At 43.1% G+C, this 27,600-nt stretch overlaps 1 protein-coding gene across 1 annotated transcript; it reads right to left on the bottom strand.

Moving 5' to 3' along the window:
* Positions 1–7,250: 7,250 nt before the first annotated feature.
* On the bottom strand, positions 7,251–26,880 carry LOC124290924. The gene is made up of 2 exons (XM_046727768.1): positions 26,782–26,880; positions 7,251–9,518 (listed from the first exon to the last, which is right to left on the bottom strand). Exon 2 carries the CDS (start codon positions 9,421–9,423, stop codon positions 7,867–7,869), a length of 1,557 nt encoding a protein of 518 aa, XP_046583724.1. The 5' UTR covers positions 9,424–9,518; positions 26,782–26,880; the 3' UTR covers positions 7,251–7,866.
* Between the last annotated feature and the right edge of the window lie 720 nt (positions 26,881–27,600).

A 27,600-nucleotide genomic window follows, 5' to 3' on the forward strand; every position in this document is an offset into this window, starting at 1 on the left:
ACATGTGCAATGTTTTGCAAGGTGCTACACACCTAAAATGTCGCTTCTGTGTCCGATACCTTCGACATCAGAGGATGTAGTGTACATGTGCGACATTTTGAAAAGGTGCTCCACACATCTGAAGTTGCCGCCGGATCTGGTGTCCGCGTCACTTCTGCCATCAGCGGATGTTCACTTCGGCTATATCTTCTATGTCCATGGTCCGAATGTCTAATGTAGTCGAAAGCCCTCGAAAGTACGCTTCAAACGACGTATAACACGGACATGTGCGATGTTTTGCTGAGACTTACACACGTTGGTTTATACCGCCGCTTCTTGTGTCGGCGGCCTTTCAAATGGGACTTTGTTCAGGCTTTGCCTTATCGCGTCTTTGTTTGCTTCTAAATCCGTTAAGCCTATCTGCAACATACCTGTATTGGTATCATTAGAAAGCTCTTTTGACGTCGGTGACGGTGGAGAACGCAGATTTGATCTATCTTGAACATTAAAATATATATTGCACAATTTGTTAGAAAAAAATCGTCAGTTTTGGCTATACTTCTGCAGAAAATCCTATATAACTCTTGTTTTTCTGAAATTTGCCTTTGTTCCCCGGGCACGACGATGCGTAGGGCACGGCGATTTGAAAATTGCGACGCTGCCCTCCACGTCTGCCAACGGAGGTCGGAAAGTTGGTAGTGCATAGAGAGATAATTCCAACCTCCACCATGATCAAGCACTTGGTTGACTTGGTGTTTAGCTTGTGTAACGGCGCGCGACGTTGCTCATGCTATTCAACATTCGTTCTCCCGCAGATGCTCGATGTACAGATGGCCATGGTGTAGCAGAACTGAAACAGATTGAGTCTTGACAGGTGGCTCAAGGGCGACTTTGCTGGAGGCAAGCTCAAATGTTGGTGTTGCATAGGGGCTGAAAGGGCGACCCTTAGGGGAAAGGCGATGGTGGTGAAACGGTGGCTGGCACAGGCAAACCAGTTCGAGTCTCGGCAGTGACTCAGAGGCGACTTGGCAGTAAGCAAGCGCAAACGGTGGTGATGTTTTGCTGGAAGCAGGACGAAATGATGGTGTTGCATAGGAGTGGAGGGGCGACCCCTAGAGGAGAGGCGATGGTGGCGAAACGGTAGCTGGGGCAGGCAAACCAGCTCGAGTCTTGGCAATGGCTCAGAGGCGACTTCGAGGTAACTGTGCATGATCATGCCGAGTCAAACCTTTGCAATTCCCTAAGGTGTGGAAAGGAGAGGTCTATTGCTGTAGTGTCTACAGCTATATCTGGGAGACGTGTCAGGGATAAAAGACCTGGAGTACAAACTAGTATTGCTTTTAATATTTTGTAGGTCAGAATTAATTCTCAAATTATATCCACTCTACAGATGATACATTTTCTGGAACTAAACTAGAACAAATAATCTGGAACTAGTTTCTGAACCATTTTATGCATAATTTTTGACTGCGTCTTCCATTTTCAAGTGAGGAAATATTTGTCTCAGAATATAATTTGTTATGACTTGTGCCGCGAACAGCTCCGCAGATAGTTCTGATAGGGTCTAGATTTAATTTCCCTAGAAGAAGCGTTTGCTCTTTAGTGCAATTATCCCATACATGACACGCGTAGTCAAATATTGGTAAAATATATGATGTGTACACTGTCAGCAGCGTTTTCCTGTTGAAGCGATATCTAAAACTTCTTTATCAGTTTATCATTGGACTGACTTTTTTTATGACATTTTCAATTTGACTATGCCACATACAATCTTGTTTAAGATCTGTTCCCAAATGTTTGTGAGATGTGACGTCGTTTATGTTAGTGTAAACCATCGATAAGACAGGTTTGATATTCTGAATGTGTTTACGGGTAAATTGAATAGAGACCGTTTTATTTGTATTAAAATCAACTTGCCATTTTTAGCACAGTCTGATATGACAGATAAATGAATATTCAAACATTGTGTTGCTACATTTGAATCGTTTATTACTACATAGAGCGAAGTGTCATCAGCAAACAGACGTATATTACTGTCAATGTCATCGACAATTTCGTTGATATAAACTATGAATAATAGCGGTCCTAAGACGGAACCTTTTGGGACGCCAGCTGTAACTGGTTTTAATTCGGAACTGAAGCCGTTGATTTGGACACGCTGTCTTCTATCTTCGAGGTAACTTTGAAACCATAAAAGTAGTTTGCCACAAATACCGTGAGCTTTCAATTTCTGAATGATTCCCCTGTGCTGAAGATTTGTTAGTAAGTTATTGTCTCTGAGATAATTAAATGCATATTTGAAAACACATATTTCAAATACTTTGGCTAAACAACGAGTTAGTGCTACAGCTCTGTAGTTGTTACATTCATTTATACCACCTTTCTTATGAATTGATATCACTGAAGCTATTTTCCAAATGTCTGGAAATACTGAGTTATTCAGAGAGGAATTAGACAATTTAGATAATGGGTCGGATATTACCAGGGCGCTGAGTTTTAATACTCGAGTACCGATACCTTATCATGCTGGTCATACAAATGGGGAATGCAAAAATAAAAGTACAAGTTAACACCGTCTCTCTCTAAACTAAACCACTAACCCCAAAACAATAAAACATAAAATTAACGTGAAAAGACAGAAAGTCCTTCTCTCTCTAATCTAAAACGCTAAGCCAAAACCGAAATAACATAAAATTAAACCTAAAAGCCTGCGGCCTTCTCTTTAAGCTAAATCACTAACCCAAACCACAATCACATAAATTTAAAGCTAAAAAGCATTAATACAAAGAAGTTTAAAACGTAAAATAAACAATAACAACACGAAATAAAGAACTCATAATACTATTAAAATAAAGAGGGTAAACATCGAGGTAAAGTCGGGCACGTGAAAGTGAAATACATTGCATAATCCTTGGCTCAAGTGATTTTCTACGCTTGGTTCAAAATCAGTCGGTCGGTCGAGGCATTGGAAGTATTGTTACCAGGTGAGGGGCACATGCTTTCAATGTCTACGAACTAGCCAGGATATTTGTCTTTAATTCCACCTGGTGTGATGGCGAACTCATTTTTGCTATGTTTGCACCTAGTTTGATGTTGTCTGGAAGGATGAATAAAGCGTTTTCATCGCTGCGCTGAGCCTTGGTATTGTCTTTAATTCCATGTGGAGAGAAAACGGAGACACAGTTTTTGTGATATTTAATTCTTTTTGTTTGTTACTAAAGGTTACCTTCACACAATTACATTCCTAAAGTAGCTTCATGGTGAGTTCTTACTCACAACATTGTCTTCAAATGAGCCTTGATTGGTGTCATGTTTGCAGAGGCACTTGTTTGGGTGGGGCACACAAGCTTTGCTCTGATATTTTGATTGTAATGCCTAATCCAACCTAATGCCAACTTAATCAGATGTCCAGCATCTGAGAGGAACTCTATGCATGGGGGTCGTGATTCCAGTTGTCAGTTGGTGCTTCAGTGTTGTGAGTCTCTGGTCGATCTTTGTATAGATCTCAGGAGTAGAACATGCCGTCCATGTAGAGCGTGTCGACTTCTTGTAGGAGAGTCATGCGGTCACTTGTGGCGAAGCAGATGATCTTGTCGTCGTCTCCATCGTCTATACAAAGGAACGGCAGTCCATGAGAAGTTTCCTTGAAGCAGTCTGTTAGATTCGCCTCGCTGAGCGTCTTGGGAGTAGCGGCATCTTCTTTTGTATCTGCTTGTAGAGTCCGCTCTTCACTGAATAGAATGACTTGACTGTCGCTGCTTCATCTCGGTCCAGTCTTGTATTCTCCTCGTCGTAGATGGTCGGTACTGGCGTTGTTTCAGTCAGTGCCCGTTGCCGCAGAACACTGGCAATCTTCAGAGCTACCTGATCTTCCTGTGGATGGTTGTGTGGGGACTGATTTCGGACAAACTGCCCGACTGTGGTGCACTTACCAAGGCAGCCTCCATGAACACACTTCCAGTTCACGCAGGTCTGTCGTCGGTTGTTGAGTCTGTATCTGTAGCCTTCTGTTAGTATCTGCTGTCCTCCTTTCTGTGATGTGAAGAACTCGACTTTCTTTGGGTTGGCCATTATTAGCAAAGAAGACTTTGGTTACAAGCATTTCAAAGCAATACATTGCCTTCTCAATAAGAAAAATCTCTCTAAATAAATTAAACATTTCCTTCTCACTTTGTTTTATCCCTCAATATGTTTTTCTATACTTCAACCGTGGGAGATGAAGCATAGCCTCTGCTAATTGCTTTTGCCCTCTACTCCCCTAATCCCATTGCAGGTATTAGTACACACTAACCGGTACAGTCCACTTGTATGCAGGTAAGCGTATCGCTGTCACAACAACCTTTGTAGCTATTATTCCCTGTAGCTATTTTTCCCTGTAGGCATTAGTAGACCAAACCGCTTAGCTTCGGGTGGCTTTAAGGGCGAGAAATCGTGACGACACCAGCACGTGTCGCATATGACGTGAAAGCTAAGACACGGGGCTTTCAAACCATAGTAACAACAAAACCCTGTGGTCGATGCAGGAAACATGACAAGTACCTGCAGCGTGAAATACTGCCGTAAATCGGGTTTAATCGGGCTTAAAAGCGCCCCGGCTTCGAACCTGTTAAAGACAGGTCATTTCTGATGATACCACCAGTTAACCCTGGGAACCAGCTTCACGTCGATGTGCGACATGTGAATGGCTTGTGTATATTCAACGTCTACGCGACGTTTTTTTTAAAAGATGCTCCCCCAACAAGGCTCTTTTCTTGGTAAAAAGACATGTCTATAACAGATGGCCAAATGGACGTGGACGTCCAACCAGGCGCCCCACGTCGACCCCGTGAAGATCCCAGATGCTTCATGCACGTGGCAACATTTTCATATATGATATGCATGCATATGTTTCTTTCTCCGGGTGTGAGACAATTAGTGCAAGCGGGATGCAGAGAACAAACCCCTTGTGATATCAAATCTGAGCTGTTTTGGCTCCCGTCAGGTACATGGGGTTTAGCTTCGGTCGGCTTTAAGGGTGAGAAAACGTGACGACACCAGCACGTGTTGCACATGACGTGAAAGCTAAGACACAGGGCTTTCAATCCATAGTAACAACAAAACCCTGTGGTCGATGTACGAAACAGAACAAGCACCTGCAGCGTGAAATACTGCCGTAAATCGGGTTTAATCGGGCTTAAAAGCGCCCCGGCTTCGAACCTGTTAAAGACAGGTCATTTCTGATGATACCACCAGTTAACCCTGGGAACCAGCTTCACGTCGATGTGCGACATGTGAATGGCTTGTGTATATTCAACGTCTACGCGACGTTTTTTTTAAAAGATGCTCCCCCAACAAGGCTCTTTTCTTGGTAAAAAGACATGTCTATAACAGATGGCCAAATGGACGTGGACGTCCAACCAGGCGCCCCACGTCGACCCCGTGAAGATCCCAGATGCTTCATGCACGTGGCAACATTTTCATATATGATATGCATGCATATGTTTCTTTCTCCGGGTGTGAGACAATTAGTGCAAGCGGGATGCAGAGAACAAACCCCTTGTGATATCAAATCTGAGCTGTTTTGGCTCCCGTCAGGTACATGGGGTTTAGCTTCGGTCGGCTTTAAGGGTGAGAAAACGTGACGACACCAGCACGTGTTGCACATGACGTGAAAGCTAAGACACAGGGCTTTCAATCCATAGTAACAACAAAACCCTGTGGTCGATGTACGAAACAGAACAAGCACCTGCAGCGTGAAATACTGCCGTAAATCGGGTTTAATCGGGCTTAAAAGCGCCCCGGCTTCGAACCTGTTAAAGACAGGTCATTTCTGATGATACCACCAGTTAACCCTGGGAACCAGCTTCACGTCGATGTGCGACATGTGAATGGCTTGTGTATATTCAACGTCTACGCGACGTTTTTTTTAAAAGATGCTCCCCCAACAAGGCTCTTTTCTTGGTAAAAAGACATGTCTATAACAGATGGCCAAATGGACGTGGACGTCCAACCAGGCGCCCCACGTCGACCCCGTGAAGATCCCAGATGCTTCATGCACGTGGCAACATTTTCATATATGATATGCATGCATATGTTTCTTTCTCCGGGTGTGAGACAATTAGTGCAAGCGGGATGCAGAGAACAAACCCCTTGTGATATCAAATCTGAGCTGTTTTGGCTCCCGTCAGGTACATGGGGTTTAGCTTCGGTCGGCTTTAAGGGTGAGAAAACGTGACGACACCAGCACGTGTTGCACATGACATGAAAGCTAAGACACAGGGCTTTCAATCCATAGTAACAACAAAACCCTGTGGTCGATGTACGAAACAGAACAAGCACCTGCAGCGTGAAATACTGCCGTAAATCGGGTTTAATCGGGCTTAAAGGGCGCCCCGGCTTCGAACCTGTTAAAGACAGGTCATTTCTGATGATACCACCAGTTAACCCTGGGAACCAGCTTCACGTCGATGTGCGACATGTGAATGGCTTGTGTATATTCAACGTCTACGCGACGTTTTTTTTTAAAAGATGCTCCCCCAACAAGGCTCTTTTCTTGGTAAAAAGACATGTCTATAACAGATGGCCAAATGGACGTGGACGTCCAACCAGGCGCCCCACGTCGACCCCGTGAAGATCCCAGGTGCTTCATGCACGTGGCAACATTTTCATATATGATATGCATGCATATGTTTCTTTCTCCGGGTGTGAGACAATTAGTGCAAGCGGGATGCAGAGAACAAACCCCTTGTGATATCAAATCTGAGCTGTTTTGGCTCCCGTCAGGTACATGGGGTTTAGCTTCGGTCGGCTTTAAGGGTGAGAAAACGTGACGACACCAGCACGTGTTGCACATGACGTGAAAGCTAAGACACAGGGCTTTCAATCCATAGTAACAACAAAACCCTGTGGTCGATGTACGAAACAGAACAAGCACCTGCAGCGCGATAAACTGCTGTAAATCGATTTAAATCGGGCTTAAAGGGCGCCCCGGCGTCGGACCTGTTAAAGACAGGTCACTTCTGATGATACCACCAGTTGGCCCTGGGAACCAGCTTCAGGTCGATGTGCAACATGTCAATGGGTTGTATATATTCAACGTCCAGGCGACGTTTCAACAACGGCACCCACCGTTTCTGGCCCCTGATATTGGGCTTCTGCAGTAGGTGATAACAGTTTATTATCACATTGTTGCTCCTGAATGTAATTTGTCGTCAAACTGGAAGCAAAACCTTTGCTTGTATGAAACGGTTAACAGCCCGTCTTTACAAAGAACTTCACAACAACAATTAGCAATTGGCTATCATCAGTAGTTTAATGGCAAACAATACATACGATTCAAACAGATACGCATGAACGACATGACAATTTGTGTTCAAACATTGGCACGAATGTCACTAGTCAACCAACGCAAAGTAACACCAAGCAATATGAAACTTAGATCAAACCAAATAATTGAGAATGAAAGGATGTGCAAATGGAAACGACTCCCAAGTAAAGGAAGAAAGGGGGATTACATGCCATCAGTTACAAAATATGTCACGGTTTCTTTGACATGCATCGGGTGGTGAGGCTTGTCTGACACATGTCGAATCCCAGTTGCGTAGATTTGGTGCCCATGATGTTGATCACTGATTTGTCTGGTCCAGACTCCATTATTTACAGACCGCCACCATATAGCTGGAATATTGCTGAGTGCGGCGTTAAACAGCACAGAAACAAACAAGCAAACTGCCCAAACAGTATAATGATTCCAGGAATCCCCGTGTTAGTATTGCAATGAATGCCTATTCCAGAGTGAATGATTTCGATGTAAAGATAAATTGTTTTATAATCTGATCATGTTGTACCAGTTTCATGAGTAATCATGATGAAAGCCGATGAAAGTTGACATGACTGAAGCCCCCTTGGCTAATAAAAATAAAGAATTGGGATAAACCAAATCAGTGCGTATATCACAAAAAATAATAGTTCAACGTATTTTCCAATTTTTCTTTGGTAGAATAATCTAATTATATACCGAAGGTATTTCATGATACATTTAAAAAGTCCACACTGGCTGACAAAATGAATGGCTGTGATCAGCGAAGTGGCTTTATGTGTTACTCCCTGTTCCTGGTATCGGAGCTGACACATCGTGCAGTAAACCACCAAAAGTAAGATCATACAACCTAATGTAAGAACTCTGGCAATCAATTTGCATTTATTCTTCAGGCGATTGCTCGCGAGAAAATCACTTACAAACGCCATGTTGAAGATACCGAAAGCGGCAATGCCTCCTATCCGAGGTGTCATGTCCACAGGGAAGGGTAGAAGGTCTGCAGTGAACAGTCCTTGCATGATAACAGACACAAGAGTCACCAACAGCTGGTAGCCAGTCATCCATGGTAGTTCAGTCGACACGAATATTATACTGCGGAACACATTGACAGCAGAAAGAAGGAAAGATATTATCACAAGAGCCATTTGTACTTCTGCTGTGTAAGGTAGAAATGTTGACTTGTCCACGCCAACAATGACGGGGGAAATACTTTGTGTAAGCATGACAGCTATCCCTAGAAGGAATATAAACTGCATGATTTGCATAATTCTTATCACCACAGTTGTACAATAGCTTTCATTTTGTTTCAATGATGGTTTAATGGTGCTCACATCAGTCCAGTTTATGTTGTGTATGAGAGTCCCTTGAGGATGTGAGACAGCAGGCCCGTTGTCCCCAGAATCTGCGTCAGCAACATCACAGATGAGGTTCATTGCGTTTTCAGAAAGTGACGTATTTGTGACAAGACCCGTGGATTCGCCATTGTCCTCAATCTCTGATCGTTTTATTACCAAAGAGCCATTTTGAAATGTCACAACATAGGCTTGAGATCCACTTGAACACTGTAGTGTCCAAGCCAGGCTGAGATTTGTGGGAGAAAATAGACTTGCCCACAGAGATAGAGATTCTCGTGTTACCATGAAAACTGATTCATGTGGTTGCACCAGTTGGTAACAGTATCTATATAACAGGTTACAGGTTATCTTCGAAGGTGTAGTCTTCACTGAACCTGTTAAACGCCCAAGCCAAGACTTGTCCTTCTTCATTCGCAAATATGGAAACCCTTTTGAAACGACCGGTTCAACATCTCCTCCCAGCAAAAATATGACATTTTGTACATCGTGTGTTATTGCCAGAAAGAGAGCCATATTCTCCTCAAAGGCAAACATAGCATCGTGATCCTCAACCGGCGTCTGGAGGTAGATGATGATCAACCAGACGGCCTTCTCCATCATGCTGCCTCTGTCCCTCATCTCAAGTCCCCCATCTCTCCCGTCCCTCTGATAGTATGTAGTGGGGATGCCCGACCTTTCCATGTCACCGCAAAGCGTCTGTACAATGACATGGTCCTCCTCCGAGTCTTCATTAAATACCACATGAGCAGCATCGGCGCTCTGGTCAACACCAAGCCGTGTTACTCGAGCCATTCTCTCCTTGATGCTCTTATAGTTTTAGTTCGCCAAACTGGTCACAGTTGGTGTGTAGATCTTGAGATTTCTCTATGAGTTCCTCCGGTTGTTACCTAGATCACAAATACAAAATCGTATGTTAAAATGTGCGACAACGCTTACCTTCGGAATTCGGCATGTTCCAATAGCAAGAACTATATTGACTTGGACTGAATGGCTTTGAGATTGCGCAATGCTAGTTGTCTAAAAAAACAGCGTTAAACCAATTGTAGTATCATCATGTCCTCAAGTGACACACACACACATACACACGCACACGCACGCAAGCACGCACGGACGGACGCATGCACGCACGCACGCACACACACACACACATACGCACACTTACCCGTACACCTGTACGTTAATCTTAATCCCTTAATGCTGACATTTTAAGTGTATCTGGATCCCTGTTGTATCTGGAAATTAGGTGTACGTCTCTATATGTGTACGCTAATGTGTCGATTGCACTTGGATGATACGTACTTTAAATGTACTGGATAATATTAGAACAATATGTCCCCTGTTATATCTTGTCTTGTTTTGGTTTTAAAAATTGTTTAAAGTTTCGAAGTAGTGACTGTTAGTTGAAGCAAATGACTGTAGCGGTTATAAAATCTCAAATTCCGCAGTGACCAGGCGTATGTGGCTGATATCAGAGGCGAGAAAAGTAAAACTGATGCCACTGTTTTTTATCAGTAGACAGGAGTTGGACATATGTTTCCCAGGTTTTCATCAGTAGACGGGAGTTGGACATATGTTTCCCAGGTTTTCATCAGTAGACGGGAGTTGGACATATGTTTCCCAGGTCTATATCAGCAGACGGGAGTTGGACATATGTTTCCCAGGTCTATATCTGCAGACTGGAGCTGGACATCTGTTTCCCAGGTTTTTATCTGCAGACGGGAGTTGGACATCTGTTTCCCAGGTTTTTATCAGTAGACGGGAGTTGGACATATGTTTCCAGTAGACAGGTTTTGTTTCCCATCAGTAGACGGGAGTTGGACATATGTTTCCCAGGTCTATATCAGTAGACAGTTGGACATATGTTTCCCAGGTCTTTATCAGTAGACGGGAGTTGGACATATGTTTCCCAGGTCTATATCAGTAGACGGGAGTTGGACATATGTTTCCCAGGTCTTATCAGCAGACGGGAGTTGGACATATGTTTCCCAGGTCTATATCTGCAGACGGGAGCTGGACATCTGTTTCCCAGGTTTTTATCAGTAGACAGGAGTTGGACATATGTTTCCCAGGTCTATATCTGCAGACGGGAGCTGGACATCTGTTTCCCAGGTTTTTATCAGTAGACAGGAGTTGGACATATGTTTCCCAGGTTTTTATCAGTAGACGGGAGTTGGACATATGTTTCCCAGGTTTTTATCAGTAGACGGGAGTTGGACATCTGTTTCCCAGGTTTTATCAGTAGACGGGAGTTGGACATATGTTTCCCAGGTTTTATCAGTAGACAGGAGCTGGACATATGTTTCCCAGGTCTATATCAGCAGACGGAGTTGGACATATGTTTCCCAGGTCTATATCAGTAGACGGGAGTTGGACATATGTTTCCCAGGTTTTTATCAGTAGACGGGAGTTGGACATATGTTTCCCAGGTTTTATCAGTAGACGGGAGTTGGACATATGTTTCCCAGGTCTATATCTGCAGACGGAGCTGGACATCTGTTTCCCAGGTTTTATCAGTAGACAGGAGTTGGACATATGTTTCCAAGGTCTATATCAGCAGACGGGAGCTGGACATCTGTTTCCCAGGTTTTATCAGTAGACGGAGTTGGACATATGTTTCCCAGGTCTATATCTGCAGACGGGAGTTGGACATCTGTTTCCCAGGTTTTATCAGTAGACAGGAGTTGGACATATGTTTCCCAGGTCTATATCTGCAGACGGGAGCTTGACATCTGTTTCCCAGGTTTTTATCAGTAGACGGGAGTTGGACATATGTTTCCCAGGTCTATATCAGTAGACGGGAGCTGGACATATGTTTCCCAGGTTTTTATCTGCAGACGGGAGTTGGACATATGTTTCCCAGGTTTTATCAGTAGACAGGAGTTGGACATATGTTTCCCAGGTTTTATCAGTAGACGGGAGTTGGACATATGTTTCCCAGGTTTTATCAGTAGACGGGAGTTGGACATATGTTTCCCAGGTTTTATCAGTAGACGGGAGTTGGACATATGTTTCCCAGGTTTTATCAGTAGACGGGAGTTGGACATATGTTTCCCAGGTTTTATCAGCAGACAGGAGTTGGACATATGTTTCCCAGGTTTTTATCAGTAGACAGGAGTTGGACATATGTTTCCCAGGTCTATATCAGCAGACGGGAGCTTGACATCTGTTTCCCAGGTTTTTATCAGTAGACAGGAGTTGGACATATGTTTCCCAGGTTTATCTGCAGACGGGAGCTGGACATCTGTTTCAGACAGGGAGTTGGACATCTGTTTCCCAGGTTTTTATCAGTAGACAGGAGTTGGACATATGTTTCCCAGGTTTTATATCTGCAGACGGGAGTTGGACATCTGTTTCCCAGGTTTTTATCAGTAGACGGGAGTTGGACATATGTTTCCCAGGTTTTTATCAGTAGACGGGAGTTGGACATATGTTTCCCAGGTTTTTATCAGTAGACGGGAGTTGGACATATGTTTCCCAGGTTTTTATCAGTAGACGGGAGTTGGACATATGTTTCCCAGGTTTTTATCAGTAGACGGGAGTTGGACATATGTTTCCCAGGTTTTTATCAGTAGACAGGAGTTGGACATATGTTTCCCAGGTTTATATCAGCAGACGGGAGTTGGACATCTGTTTCCCAGGTTTTTATCAGTAGACGGGAGTTGGACATATGTTTCCCAGGTTTTTATCAGTAGACGGGAGTTGGACATATGTTTCCCAGGTTTTTATCAGTAGACGGGAGTTGGACATCTGTTTCCCAGGTCTATATCTGCAGACGGGAGTTGGACATCTGTTTCCCAGGTTTTTATCAGTAGACAGGAGTTGGACATATGTTTCCCAGGTCTATATCTGCAGACGGGAGCTGGACATCTGTTTCCCAGGTTTTATCAGTAGACGGGAGTTGGACATATGTTTCCCAGGTTTTTATCAGTAGACGGGAGTTGGACATATGTTTCCCAGGTTTTATCAGTAGACGGAGTTGGACATATGTTTCCCAGGTTTTATCAGTAGACGGAGTTGGACATATGTTTCCCAGGTTTTATCAGTAGACGGGAGTTGGACATATGTTTCCCAGGTTTTTATCAGTAGACGGAGTTGGACATATGTTTCCCAGGTTTTATCAGTAGACGGGAGTTGGACATATGTTTCCCAGGTTTTATCAGTAGACGGGAGCTGGACATCTGTTTCCCAGGTTTTATCAGTAGACAGGAGTTGGACATATGTTTCCCAGGTTTTATCTCAGTAGACGGGAGTTGGACATATGTTTCCCAGGTTTTATCAGTAGACGGGAGTTGGACATCTGTTTCCCAGGTTTTTATCAGTAGACGGGAGTTGGACATATGTTTCCCAGGTTTTTATCAGTAGACGGAGTTGGACATATGTTTCCCAGGTTTTTATCAGTAGACGGGAGTTGGACATATGTTTCCCAGGTTTTTATCAGTAGACGGGAGTTGGACATATGTTTCCCAGGTTTTTATCAGTAGACGGGAGTTGGACATATGTTTCCCAGGTTTTTATCAGTAGACGGGAGTTGGACATCTGTTTCCCAGGTTTTCAGTATCAGTAGACGGGAGTTGGACATCTGTTTCCCAGGTTTTATCAGTAGACAGGAGTTGGACATATGTTTCCCAGGTCTATATCTGCAGACGGAGCTTGACATCTGTTTCCCAGGTTTTATCAGTAGACAGGAGTTGGACATCTGTTTCCCAGGTCTATATCTGCAGACGGGAGCTTGACATCTGTTTCCCAGGTTTTTATCAGTAGACAGGAGTTGGACATATGTTTCCCAGGTTTTTATCAGTAGACGGGAGTTGGACATCTGTTTCCCAGGTTTTTATCAGTAGACGGGAGTTGGACATATGTTTCCCAGGTTTTTATCAGTAGACGGGAGTTGGACATATGTTTCCCAGGTTTTTATCAGTAGACGGGAGTTGGACATATGTTTCCCAGGTTTTATCAGTAGACGGAGTTGGACATATGTTTCCCAGGTTTTATCAGTAGACGGGAGTTGGACATATGTTTCCCAGGTCTTTATCAGTAGACGGGAGTTGGACATATGTTTCCCAGGTTTTTATCAGTAGACGGGAGTTGGACATCTGTTTCCCAGGTTTTTATCAGTAGACGGGAGTTGGACATATGTTTCCCAGGTTTTTATCAGTAGACGGGAGTTGGACATATGTTTCCCAGGTTTTTATCAGTAGACGGAGTTGGACATATGTTTCCCAGGTTTTATCAGTAGACGGGAGTTGGACATATGTTTCCCCAGGTTTTATCAGTAGACGGAGTTGGACATATGTTTCCCAGGTTTTATCAGTAGACGGGAGTTGGACATATGTTTCCCAGGTTTTATCAGTAGACAGGAGTTGGACATATGTTTCCCAGGTTTTATCAGTAGACGGAGTTGGACATATGTTTCCCAGGTTTTATCAGTAGACGGGAGTTGGACATATGTTTCCCAGGTTTTATCAGTAGACGGAGTTGGACATCTGTTTCCCAGGTTTTTATCAGTAGACGGGAGTTGGACATCTGTTTCCCAGGTTTTTATCAGTAGACAGGAGTTGGACATCTGTTTCCCAGGTTTTATCAGTAGACGGGAGTTGGACATCCTGTTTCCCAGGTTTTATCAGTAGACGGAGTTGGACATATGTTTCCCAGGTTTTATCAGTAGACGGGAGTTGGACATATGTTTCCCAGGTTTTATCAGTAGACGGGAGTTGGACATATGTTTCCCAGGTTTTATCAGTAGACGGGAGTTGGACATATGTTTCCCAGGTTTTATCAGTAGACGGGAGTTGGACATATGTTTCCCAGGTTTTTATCAGTAGACGGAGTTGGACATATGTTTCCCAGGTTTTATCAGTAGACGGAGTTGGACATATGTTTCCCAGGTTTTTATCAGTAGACGGGAGTTGGACATATGTTTCCCAGGTCTATATCTGCAGACGGAGCTTGACATCTGTTTCCCAGGTTTTATCAGTAGACAGGAGTTGGACATATGTTTCCCAGGTCTATATCTGCAGACGGGAGCTGACATCTGTTTCCCAGGTTTTTATCAGTAGACAGGAGTTGGACATATATCCCAGGTTTTCATCAGTAGACAGGACGGGAGCTTGACATCTGTTTCCCAGGTTTTATCAGTAGACGGGAGTTGGACATATGTTTCCCAGGTCTATATCTGCAGACGGGAGCTTGACATCTGTTTCCCAGGTTTTTATCAGTAGACAGGAGTTGGACATATGTTTCCCAGGTTTTTATCAGCAGACGGGAGTTGGACATCTGTTTCCCAGGTTTTTATCAGTAGACGGAGTTGGACATATGTTTCCCAGGTTTTATCAGTAGACGGGAGTTGGACATATGTTTCCCAGGTTTTATCAGTAGACGGGAGTTGGACATATGTTTCCCAGGTTTTATCAGTAGACGGGAGTTGGACATATGTTTCCCAGGTTTTATCAGTAGACAGGAGTTGGACATCTGTTTCCCAGGTTTTTATCAGTAGACGGGAGTTGGACATATGTTTCCCAGGTTTTTATCAGTAGACGGGAGTTGGACATATGTTTCCCAGGTTTTTATCAGTAGACGGGAGTTGGACATCTGTTTCCCAGGTTTTATCAGTAGACGGAGTTGGACATCTGTTTCCCAGGTTTTATCAGTAGACGGGAGTTGGACATATGTTTCCCAGGTTTTTATCAGTAGACGGAGTTGGACATATGTTTCCCAGGTTTTTATCAGTAGACGGAGTTGACATATGTTTCCCAGGTTTTATCAGTAGACAGGAGTTGGACATATGTTTCCCAGGTTTTTATCAGTAGACGGGAGTTGGACATATGTTTCCCAGGTTTTTATCAGCAGACGGGAGCTGGACATCTGTTTCCCAGGTCTATATCTGCAGACGGGAGCTTGACATCTGTTTCCCAGGCTTTTATCAGTAGACAGGAGTTGGACATATGTTTCCCAGGTCTATATCTGCAGACGGGAGTTGGACATCTGTTTCCCAGGTCTATATCTGCAGACGGGAGCTTGACATCTGTTTCCCAGGTTTTTATCAGTAGACGGGAGTTGGACATATGTTTCCCAGGTTTTTATCAGTAGACGGGAGTTGGACATATGTTTCCCAGGTTTTTATCAGTAGACGGGAGTTGGACATATGTTTCCCAGGTTTTTATCAGTAGACGGGAGTTGGACATATGTTTCCCAGGTCTATATCTGCAGACGGGAGCTTGACATCTGTTTCCCAGGTTTTTATCAGTAGACAGGAGTTGGACATATGTTTCCCAGGTTTTTATCAGTAGACGGGAGTTGGACATATGTTTCCCAGGTTTTTATCAGTAGACGGGAGTTGGACATCTGTTTCCCAGGTTTTATCAGTAGACGGGAGTTGGACATATGTTTCCCAGGTTTTTATCAGTAGACGGGAGTTGGACATCTGTTGCCCAGGTTTCCATCAGTAGACGGGAGGGACATATGTTTCCCAGGTTTTTATCAGTAGACGGGAGTTGGACATATGTTTCCCAGGTTTTTATCAGTAGACAGGAGTTGGACATCTGTGTTTCCCAGGTTTTATCAGTAGACGGAGTTGGACATATGTTTCCCAGGTCTATATCTGCAGACAGGAGCTTGACATCTGTTTCCCAGGTTTTATCAGTAGACAGGAGTTGGACATATGTTTCCCAGGTCTATATCTGCAGACGGGAGCTTGACATCTGTTTCCCAGGTTTTTATCAGTAGACAGGAGTTGGACATATGTTTCCCAGGTCTATATCTGCAGACGGGAGCTGGACATCTGTTTCCCAGGTTTTTATCAGTAGACGGGAGTTGGACATATGTTTCCCAGGTCTATATCTGCAGACGGGAGCTTGACATCTGTTTCCCAGGTTTTTATCAGTAGACAGGAGTTGGACATCTGTTTCCCAGGTTTTTATCAGTAGACGGGAGTTGGACATATGTTTCCCAGGTTTTATCAGTAGACGGGAGTTGGACATATGTTTCCCAGGTTTTATCAGTAGACGGGAGTTGGACATATGTTTCCCAGGTTTTTATCAGTAGACGGGAGTTGGACATATGTTTCCCAGGTTTTTATCAGTAGACGGGAGTTGGACATATGTTTCCCAGGTTTTTATCAGTAGACGGGAGTTGGACATATGTTTCCCAGGTTTTTATCAGGTTTTATCAGTAGACGGGAGTTGGACATATGTTTCCCAGGTTTTATCAGTAGACAGGAGTTGGACATCTGTGTTTCCAGGTTTTATCAGTAGACGGGAGTTGGACATATGTTCTAGGTTTTATCAGTAGACGGGAGTTGGACATCTGTTTCCCAGGTTTTTATCAGTAGACGGGAGTTGGACATATGTTTCCCAGGTTTTTATCAGTAGACGGGAGTTGGACATATGTTTCCCAGGTTTTTATCAGTAGACGGGAGTTGGACATATGTTTCCCAGGTTTTTATCAGTAGACGGGAGTTGGACATCTGTTTCCCATGTCTATATCTGCAGACGGGAGCTTGACATCTGTTTCCCAGGTTTTTATCAGTAGACAGGAGTTGGACATATGTTTCCCAGGTCTATATCTGCAGATTGAAGCTTGACATCTGTTTCCCAGGTTTTTATCAGTAGACAGGAGTTGGACATATGTTTCCCAGGTCTATATCTGCAGACGGGAGCTTGACATCTGTTTCCCAGGTTTTTATCAGTAGACGGGAGTTGGACATCTGTTTCCCAGGTCTATATCTGCAGACGGGAGCTTGACATCTGTTTCCCAGGTTTTTATCAGTAGACAGGATTTGGACAAATGTTTCCCAGGTTTTTATCAGTAGACGGGAGTTGGACATATGTTTCCCAGGTTTTTATCAGTAGACGGGAGTTGGACATATGTTTCCCAGGTTTTTATCAGTAGACGGGAGTTGGACATATGTTTCCCAGGTTTTTATCAGTAGACGGAGTTGGACATATGTTTCCCAGGTTTTATCAGTAGACGGAGTTGGACATATGTTCCCAGGTTTTTTATCAGTAGACGGAGTTGGACATATGTTTCCAGGTTTTTTATCAGTAGACGGAGTTGGACATCTGTTTCCCAGGTTTTTTTTTATCAGTAGACGGGAGTTGGACATATGTTTCCCAGGTTTTATCAGTAGACGGAGTTGGACATCTGTTTCCCAGGTTTTATCAGTAGACGGGAGTTGGACATATGTTTCCCAGGTTTTATCAGTAGACGGAGTTGGACATATGTTTCCCAGGTTTTATCAGTAGACGGGAGTTGGACATATGTTTCCCAGGTTTTTATCAGTAGACGGGAGTTGGACATCTGTTTCCAGGTTTTTATCAGTAGACGGGAGTTGGACATATGTTTCCCAGGTTTTTATCAGTAGACGGGAGTTGGACATATGTTTCCCAGGTTTTTATCAGTAGACGGGAGTTGGACATATGTTTCCCAGGTTTTTATCAGTAGACGGGAGTTGGACATATGTTTCCCAGGTTTTATCAGTAGACGGGGAGTTGGACATCTGTTTCCCAGGTTTTTATCAGTAGACGGGAGTTGGACATATGTTTCCCAGGTTTTTATCAGTAGACGGGAGTTGGACATATGTTTCCCAGGTCTATATCTGCAGACGGGAGCTTGACATCTGTTTCCCAGGTTTTTATCAGTAGACAGGAGTTGGACATCTGTTTCCCAGGTTTTTATCAGTAGACGGGAGTTGGACATATGTTTCCCAGGTTTTTATCAGTAGACGGGAGTTGGACATATGTTTCCCAGGTTTTTATCAGTAGACGGGCGTTGGACATATGTTTCCCAGGTTTTTATCAGTAGACGGGAGTTGGACATCTGTTTCCCAGGTTTTTATCAGTAGACGGGAGTTGGACATATGTTTCCCAGGTTTTATCAGTAGACGGGAGTTGGACATATGTTTCCCAGGTTTTTATCAGTAGACGGGAGTTGGACATATGTTTCCCAGGTTTTTATCAGTAGACAGGAGTTGGACATATGTTTCCCAGGTTTTTATCAGTAGACGGGAGTTGGACATCTGTTTCCCAGGTTTTTATCAGTAGACGGGAGTTGGACATATGTTTCCCAGGTTTTATCAGTAGACGGGAGTTGGACATATGTTTCCCAGGTCTATATCTCAGAGACGGGAGCTTGACATCTGTTTCCCAGGTTTTTATCAGTAGACAGGAGTTGGACATATGTTTCCCAGGTCTATATCTGCAGATTGGAGCTTGACATCTGTTTCCCAGGTTTTTATCAGTAGACAGGAGTTGGACATATGTTTCCCAGGTCTATATCTGCAGACGGGAGCTTGACATCTGTTTCCCAGGTTTTTATCAGTAGACGGGCGTTGGACATCTGTTTCCCAGGTCTATATCTGCAGACGGGAGCTTGACATCTGTTTCCCAGGTTTTTATCAGTAGACAGGAGTTGGACATATGTTTCCCAGGTTTTTATCAGTAGACGGGAGTTGGACATCTGTTTCCCAGGTTTTTATCAGTAGACGGGAGTTGGACATATGTTTCCCAGGTTTTTATCAGTAGACGGGAGTTGGACATATGTTTCCCAGGTTTTTATCAGTAGACGGGAGTTGGACATATGTTTCCCAGGTTTTTATCAGTAGACGGGAGTTGGACATATGTTTCCAAGGTTTTTATCAGTAGACGGGAGTTGGACATATGTTTCCCAGGTTTTTATCAGTAGACGGGAGTTGGACATATGTTTCCCAGGTTTTTATCAGTAGACGGGAGTTGGACATATGTTTCCCAGGTTTTTATCAGTAGACGGGAGTTGGACATCTGTTTCCCAGGTTTTTATCAGTAGACGGAGTTGGACATATGTTTCCCAGGTTTTATCAGTAGACGGAGTTGGACATATGTTTCCCAGGTTTTATCAGTAGACGGAGTTGGACATATGTTTCCCAGGTTTTATCAGTAGACGGGAGTTGGACATCTGTTTCCCAGGTTTTTATCAGTAGACGGGAGTTGGACATATGTTTCCCAGGTTTTTATCAGTAGACGGGAGTTGGACATATGTTTCCCAGGTTTTTATCAGTAGACAGGAGTTGGACATATGTTTCCCAGGTTTTTATCAGTAGACGGGAGTTGGACATCTGTTTCCCAGGTTTTATCAGTAGACGGAGTTGGACATATGTTTCCCAGGTTTTTATCAGTAGACGGGAGTTGGACATATGTTTCCCAGGTTTTTATCAGTAGACGGGAGTTGGACATATGTTTCCCAGGTTTTTATCAGTAGACGGGAGTTGGACATCTGTTTCCCAGGTTTTTATCAGTAGACGGGAGTTGGACATCTGTTTCCCAGGTTTTTATCAGTAGACGGGAGTTGGACATATGTTTCCCAGGTCTATATCTGCAGACGGGAGCTTGACATCTGTTTCCCAGGTTTTTATCAGTAGACAGGAGTTGGACATATGTTTCCCAGGTCTATATCTGCAGACGGAGCTGGACATCTGTTTCCCAGGTTTTATCAGTAGACAGGAGTTGGACATATGTTTCCCAGGTCTATATCTGCAGACGGGAGCTGGACATCTGTTTCCCAGGTTTTATCAGTAGACGGGAGTTGGACATATGTTTCCCAGGTCTATATCTGCAGACAGTAGAGCTTGACATCTGTTTCCCAGGTTTTATCAGTAGACGGGAGTTGGACATATGTTTCCCAGGTTTTTATCAGTAGACGGGAGTTGGACATCTGTTTCCCAGGTTTTTATCAGTAGACGGGAGTTGGACATATGTTTCCCAGGTTTTTATCAGTAGACGGGAGTTGGACATCTGTTTCCCAGGTTTTTATCAGTAGACGGGAGTTGGACATATGTTTCCCAGGTTTTTATCAGTAGACGGGAGTTGGACATATGTTTCCCAGGTTTTTATCAGTAGACGGGAGTTGGACATATGTTTCCCAGGTTTTTATCAGTAGACGGGAGTTGGACATCTGTTTCCCAGGTTTTTATCAGTAGACAGGAGTTGGACATATGTTTCCCAGGTCTATATCTGCAGACGGGAGCTTGACATCTGTTTCCCAGGTTTTTATCAGTAGACAGGAGTTGGACATATGTTTCCCAGGTCTATATCTGCAGACTGGAGCTTGACATCTGTTTCCCAGGTTTTCATCAGTAGACAGGAGTTGGACATATGTTTCCCAGGTCTATATCTGCAGACGGGAGCTTGACATCTGTTTCCCAGGTTTTTATCAGTAGACGGGAGTTGGACATCTGTTTCCCAGGTCTATATCTGCAGACGGGAGCTTGACATCTGTTTCCCAGGTTTTTATCAGTAGACAGGAGTTGGACATATGTTTCCCAGGTTTTATCAGTAGACGGAGCTGGACATCTGTTTCCCAGGTTTTATCAGTAGACGGGAGTTGGACATATGTTTCCCAGGTTTTATCAGTAGACGGGAGTTGGACATATGTTTCCCAGGTTTTATCAGTAGACAGGAGTTGGACATATGTTTCCCAGGTTTTATCAGTAGACGGGAGTTGGACATATGTTTCCCAGGTTTTTATCAGTAGACGGGAGTTGGACATATGTTTCCCAGGTTTTTATCAGTAGACGGGAGTTGGACATATGTTTCCCAGGTTTTTATCAGTAGACGGGAGTTGGACATATGTTTCCCAGGTTTTTATCAGTAGACGGGAGTTGGACATATGTTTCCCAGGTTTTATCAGTAGACGGAGTTGGACATATGTTTCCCAGGTTTTATCAGTAGACGGAGTTGGACATATGTTTCCCAGGTTTTATCAGTAGACGGAGTTGGACATATGTTTCCCAGGTTTTTATCAGTAGACGGAGTTGGACATCTGTTTCCCAGGTTTTTATCAGTAGACGGGAGTTGGACATATGTTTCCCAGGTTTTATCAGTAGACGGGAGTTGGACATATGTTTCCCAGGTTTTATCAGTAGACAGGAGTTGGACATATGTTTCCCAGGTTTTATCAGTAGACGGGAGTTGGACATCTGTTTCCCAGGTTTTTATCAGTAGACGGGAGTTGGACATATGTTTCCCAGGTTTTTATCAGTAGACGGGAGTTGGACATCTGTTTCCCAGGTTTTTATCAGTAGACGGGAGTTGGACATATGTTTCCCAGGTTTTTATCAGTAGACGGGAGTTGGACATCTGTTTCCCAGGTTTTTATCAGTAGACGGGAGTTGGACATATGTTTCCCAGGTTTTTATCAGTAGACGGGAGTTGGACATATGTTTCCCAGGTCTATATCTGCAGACGGGAGCTTGACATCTGTTTCCCAGGTTTTTATCAGTAGACAGGAGTTGGACATATGTTTCCCAGGTCTATATCTGCAGATTGGAGCTTGACATCTGTTTCCCAGGTTTTTATCAGTAGACAGGAGTTGGACATATGTTTCCCAGGTCTATATCTGCAGACGGGAGCTTGACATCTGTTTCCCAGGTTTTTATCAGTAGACGGGAGTTGGACATATGTTTCCCAGGTCTATATCTGCAGACGGGAGCTTGACATCTGTTTCCCAGGTTTTTATCAGTAGACGGGAGTTGGACATATGTTTCCCAGGTTTTTATCAGTAGACGGGAGTTGGACATCTGTTTCCCAGGTTTTTATCAGTAGACGGGAGTTGGACATATGTTTCCCAGGTTTTTATCAGTAGACGGGAGTTGGACATATGTTTCCCAGGTTTTTATCAGTAGACGGGAGTTGGACATCTGTTTCCCAGGTTTTTATCAGTAGACGGGAGTTGGACATATGTTTCCCAGGTTTTTATCAGTAGACGGGAGTTGGACATATGTTTCCCAGGTTTTTATCAGTAGACGGGAGTTGGACATATGTTTCCCAGGTCTATATCTGCAGACGGGAGCTTGACATCTGTTTCCCAGGTTTTTATCAGTAGACAGGAGTTGGACATATGTTTCCCAGGTCTATATCTGCAGATTGGAGCTTGACATCTGTTTCCCAGGTTTTTATCAGTAGACAGGAGTTGGACATATGTTTCCCAGGTCTATATCTGCAGACGGGAGCTTGACATCTGTTTCCCAGGTTTTTATCTTTAGACGGGAGTTGGACATATGTTTCCCAGGTCTATATCTGCAGACTGGAGCTTGACATCTGTTTGCCAGGTTTTTATCAGTAGACAGGAGTTGGACATATGTTTCCCAGGTCTATATCTGCAGACTGGAGCTTGACATATGTTTCCCAGGTTTTTATCAGTAGACGGGAGTTGGACATTTGTTTCCCAGGTTTTTATCAGTAGACGGGAGTTGGACATATGTTTCCCAGGTTTTTATCAGTAGACGGGAGTTGGACATATGTTTCCCAGGTTTTTATCAGTAGACGGGAGTTGGACATATGTTTCCCAGGTTTTTATCAGTAGACGGGAGTTGGACATATGTTTCCCAGGTCTATATCTACAGACTCTAGCTTGACATCTGTTTCCCAGGTTTTTATCTGAAGACGGGGGCTGGACATATGTTTCCCAGGTTTTCATCAGTAGAAGGGAGTTGGACCTTTGTTTCCTTCTTGATGTGTTTTGAAATTGATTGGTGTTTGAGTGATTGAGTGGGTGGGCGGGTGAGTGGGTGAGTGAGTGGTTGGATGGTTGGGTGAGTGGGTGAGTGAGTGAGTGAGTGAGTGAGTGAGTGGGTGTGGGTTGAGTGGTTGATCGGGTGAGTGAGTGAGTGAGTGAGTGATGAGGAGTGACCTGATGAGTGGGTGAATGAGTGGGTGAGTGGGTGATTGGGTGAGTGGGTGTGTGTGTGAGTGAGTGGAGTGGTTGGGTGAGGAGTGAGTAAATGGGTGGGTGGGTGGGTTAATGAGTGAGTGCGTGACTGAGTTGGTGGAGGAGTGGATGGGTGAGTGTGTGAGTGGGTGGGAGTGAGTGAGTGGGTGAGTGAGTGAGTGGGTGAGTGGGTGAGTGAGGAGTGGGCTAGTGGAGTGATCGGTGAGAGCGGAGGAGCGCAATGGGGAGAAGGTGAGAGAGACAGAGAGAGAGAGACAGAGCCACAGAGAGGATCATGACCATGTTACGGTTCCAGGTCGATCTTAACGCTGTGATAATAACGTTAAAAAGGGTATTGAAGAAGTAGATTCATATTAATGCTATCATTTCAACTTTGAAAAGATGTGGACTCCTGCTGTTGTTTCCTTCAACAGGGAAGTGAACAAGCATTCGACAGATATCCCAGGGCCGGAAAACACATGGAAGGTCTCACACTTGGCAATCCTAGGAATCTTAAGAAAGTAACCTCGCCACAATATAGCACGCACATTCCGATGTACACCCACTGATATCAGCGTATCTTTCACTCCAATATAGCACTGTTATCAGTGTATGATTGTTATCGGTGTATTCTTCATTTCGATATCACGCTGTTGTGAGTGTATACTTCATTCCGATATCACGCTGTTGTGAGTGTATACTTCATTCCGATATCACGCTGTTGTGAGTGTATACTTCATTCCGATATCACGCTGTTGTGAGTGTATACTTCATTCCGATATCACGCTGTTGTGAGTGTATACTTCATTCCGATATCACGCTGTTGTGAGTGTATACTTCATTCCGATATCACGCTGTTGTGAGTGTATACTTCATTCCGATATCACGCTGTTGTGAGTGTATACTTCATTCCGATATCATGTTGTGAAGTGTATACGCTGTTGTGTTGTTGTGTGTATACTTCATTCGATATCACGCTGTTGTGAGTGTATACTTCATTTCGATATCACGCTGTTGTGAGTGTATACTTCATTCCGATATCACGCTGTTGTGAGTGTATACTTCATTCCGATATCACGCTGTTGTGAGTGTATACTTCATTCCGATATCACGCTGTTGTGAGTGTATACTTCATTCCGATATCACGCTGTTGTGAGTGTATTCTTCATTTCGATATCACGCTGTTGTGAGTGTATACTTCATTCCGATATCACGCTGTTGTGAGTGTATACTTCATTTCGATATCACGCTGTTGTGAGTGTATACTTCATTTCCGATATCACGCTGTTGTGAGTGTATGCTTCATTCCGATATCACGCTGTTGTTAGTGTATACTTCATTCCGATATACACTATTTCCGATATCACCCTGTTGTGAGTGTATACTTCATTCCGATATCACGCTGTTGTGAGTGTATACTTCATTCCGATATCATTCCGATGCATGCTGTTGTGTGTATACTTCATTCCGATATCACGCTGTTGTGAGTGTATACTTCATTCCGATATCACGCTGTTGTGAGTGTATACTTCATTCCGATATCACGCTGTTGTGAGTGTATACTTCATTCATATCACGCTGTTGTGAGTATCTTCATTTCCGCACGCTGTTGTGAGTGTATACTTCATTCAATATCATGCTGTTGTGATTCCAATATCACGCTGTTATCAGTGTATGCTTCATTTCTCTGGATATCACTTTATTATCAGTGCATGCTTCATTCTGATATCACGCTATTTTCAGTGTATGATTGATTCCGATATCATGCTGTTATCAGTGTATCTTTGATTCCGATATCACGCTGATATCAATGCATGCATCATTCCGATATCACGCTGGTATCAATGTATACTTCATTTCGATATCATGCTGTTATCAATGTATGCTTGATTCCGATATCAAGCTGTTATCAGTGTGTGCTTCATTTTGATGTCACACTGTTATCAGTATAAAGTTCATTCCGATATCACGGCGTTACCAGTGTATGCTTCTTTCCAATATCATGCTGGTTCAATCAATGTATGCTTCATTCCAATATCACGCTGTTATCAATGTATGTTTCATTTGATATCATGCTTTTATCAATGCTTGCTTCATTCCGATATCATGCTGTTATCAATGTATGCTTCATTCCGACATCATGCTGTTATCAATGCATGCTTCTTTCCAATATCACGCTGTTATCAATGTATGCTTCATTCCGATATCACGCTGTTATCAATGTATGCTTCATTCCGATATCATGCTGTTATCAATGTATGCTTCATTCCGATATCACGCTGTTATCAATGTATGCTTCATTCCGATATCACGCTGTTATCAATGTATGCTTCTTTCCGATGTCATGTTGTTATCAATGTATGCTTCTTTCCAATATCACGCTGTTATGAATGTATGCTTCATTCCGATATCATGCTGTTATCAATGTATGCTTCATTCCGATATCACGCTGTTATCATTGTATGCTTCTTTCCAATATCATCCTGTTATCAATGTATGCTTCTTTCCAATATCATGCTGTTATCAATGTATGCTTCTTTCCAATATCATGCTGTTATCAATGTATAGCTTCTTTCCAATATCATGCTGTTATCAGTGTATTTTTCATTCCGATATCACGCTGTTATCAGTGTATGTTTCATTCCGATATCACGCTTTTAAATTTTCAAAACGTAATTAAATCCACAGTAGAAACAATCATAACACCTGAAGAAGAAATTTACGCAGTATGTTATGTCTAGCAATTCAGATAATACCTGTGAGATGGGTTATAATGAAACGCAGATTAACATGCTTCGAGAAAGTCAGTGACATCATACCGACAATATTTCAGCCATATCGTGAAGAGAGGAAATTACACATTAATAGCAAATATATGTAAACGGTTTAAAATCCTGCCATCGAAGAACAGTTCAACTAATAGATGCTTGATGAGCATTTACAACAAATAAAAGGTCATATTTTCACAACAGTAAGAGAGCATGTAAAACATTGAATATTAAGTACCAACACATAACAAAAGAGATTAACTTGTTTCGAAACTTCAAACAGAAAAATCTATCAAACTGCAAACAACAGACATACAAGGAAATGCTGCCACAGGCATCGATATATGAACCCACAGGCATCGATATATCAACCCACAGGAATCGATATATGAACCCACAGGCATCGATATATCAATCCACAGGCATCGATATATCAACCCACAGGCATCGATATATCAATCCACAGGCATAGATATATCAACCCACAGGCATCGATATATCAACACTGAGTTGTGTTGGTGTGATGCCATACCCACTGTCATATTGTTAGGGTAATATATGTCGTATAGTTGAGTATACTTGGATGTCAGTCAGACTTCATTTCCTCATTTACACCGAGAATAACACGAAGTATGCTTATATAATAATACAGGACTGTAAACTCTGTTGCAGTTGGATTGAATTATGTTTGAAAAACGTGATTTACCTTTGGCGACTTCTACATGCAAAGAGGACACTAAATATCTGCCTGAAGGCTGAAGTGGACACTCCATCTGGGGTCCTCCTCCGCAGGACCACGCCGCCACGCCGACCACGTGATGCCCCTCCAATTCAATGACTGTACTGCCAGTTACAAATATAGGTAGCGGATGATATTAATTCTTAGAACTGGGTAGCGGATGATATTAATTCTGAGAATAATGACAAGATGATACGTGTTATTGCGTTACCATACCTAAATATAATTATTTGTGCTCAAATAGAGGATACAATGTGTGATCATACTAATTGTTGTGATCTAACAGGGTCGTATAATAGATACAATGTGTGAGTGATCAAACAGGGTCGTACAATAATGAATACAATGTGTGATCAAACAATGATGAATGATCAAACAAGGTCGTACAATAATGAATACAATGTGTGATCAAACAATGATGAATGATGAAACAAGGTCGTAAATAATGAATACAATGTGATCAATGATGAATGATCAAACAGGGTCGTACAATAATGGATACAATGTGTGATCAAACAATAATGAATGATCGAACAGGGTCGTACAATAATGAATACAATGTGTGATCAAACAATGATGAATAATCAAACAGGGTCGTACAAAAATGAATACAATGTGTGATCAAACTAGGTTGTGAATTAAGGAATAAACAATGAATAACCAATCTGGGTCTTACAATAATGGATACAATATGGGATCAAACTGATAAAGGTAGCAGTGACGTGGGGCTACCGTTTGTAAAGCTGTAGTGGATATGACCAAATGAAATTAGCTGCATGTACACGA

This window comes from Haliotis rubra, unplaced genomic scaffold (genome assembly GCF_003918875.1).
Source record: "Haliotis rubra isolate DU_JTF1 unplaced genomic scaffold, ASM391887v1 Scf478, whole genome shotgun sequence".
NCBI classification, from domain to species: domain Eukaryota; kingdom Metazoa; phylum Mollusca; class Gastropoda; order Lepetellida; family Haliotidae; genus Haliotis; species Haliotis rubra.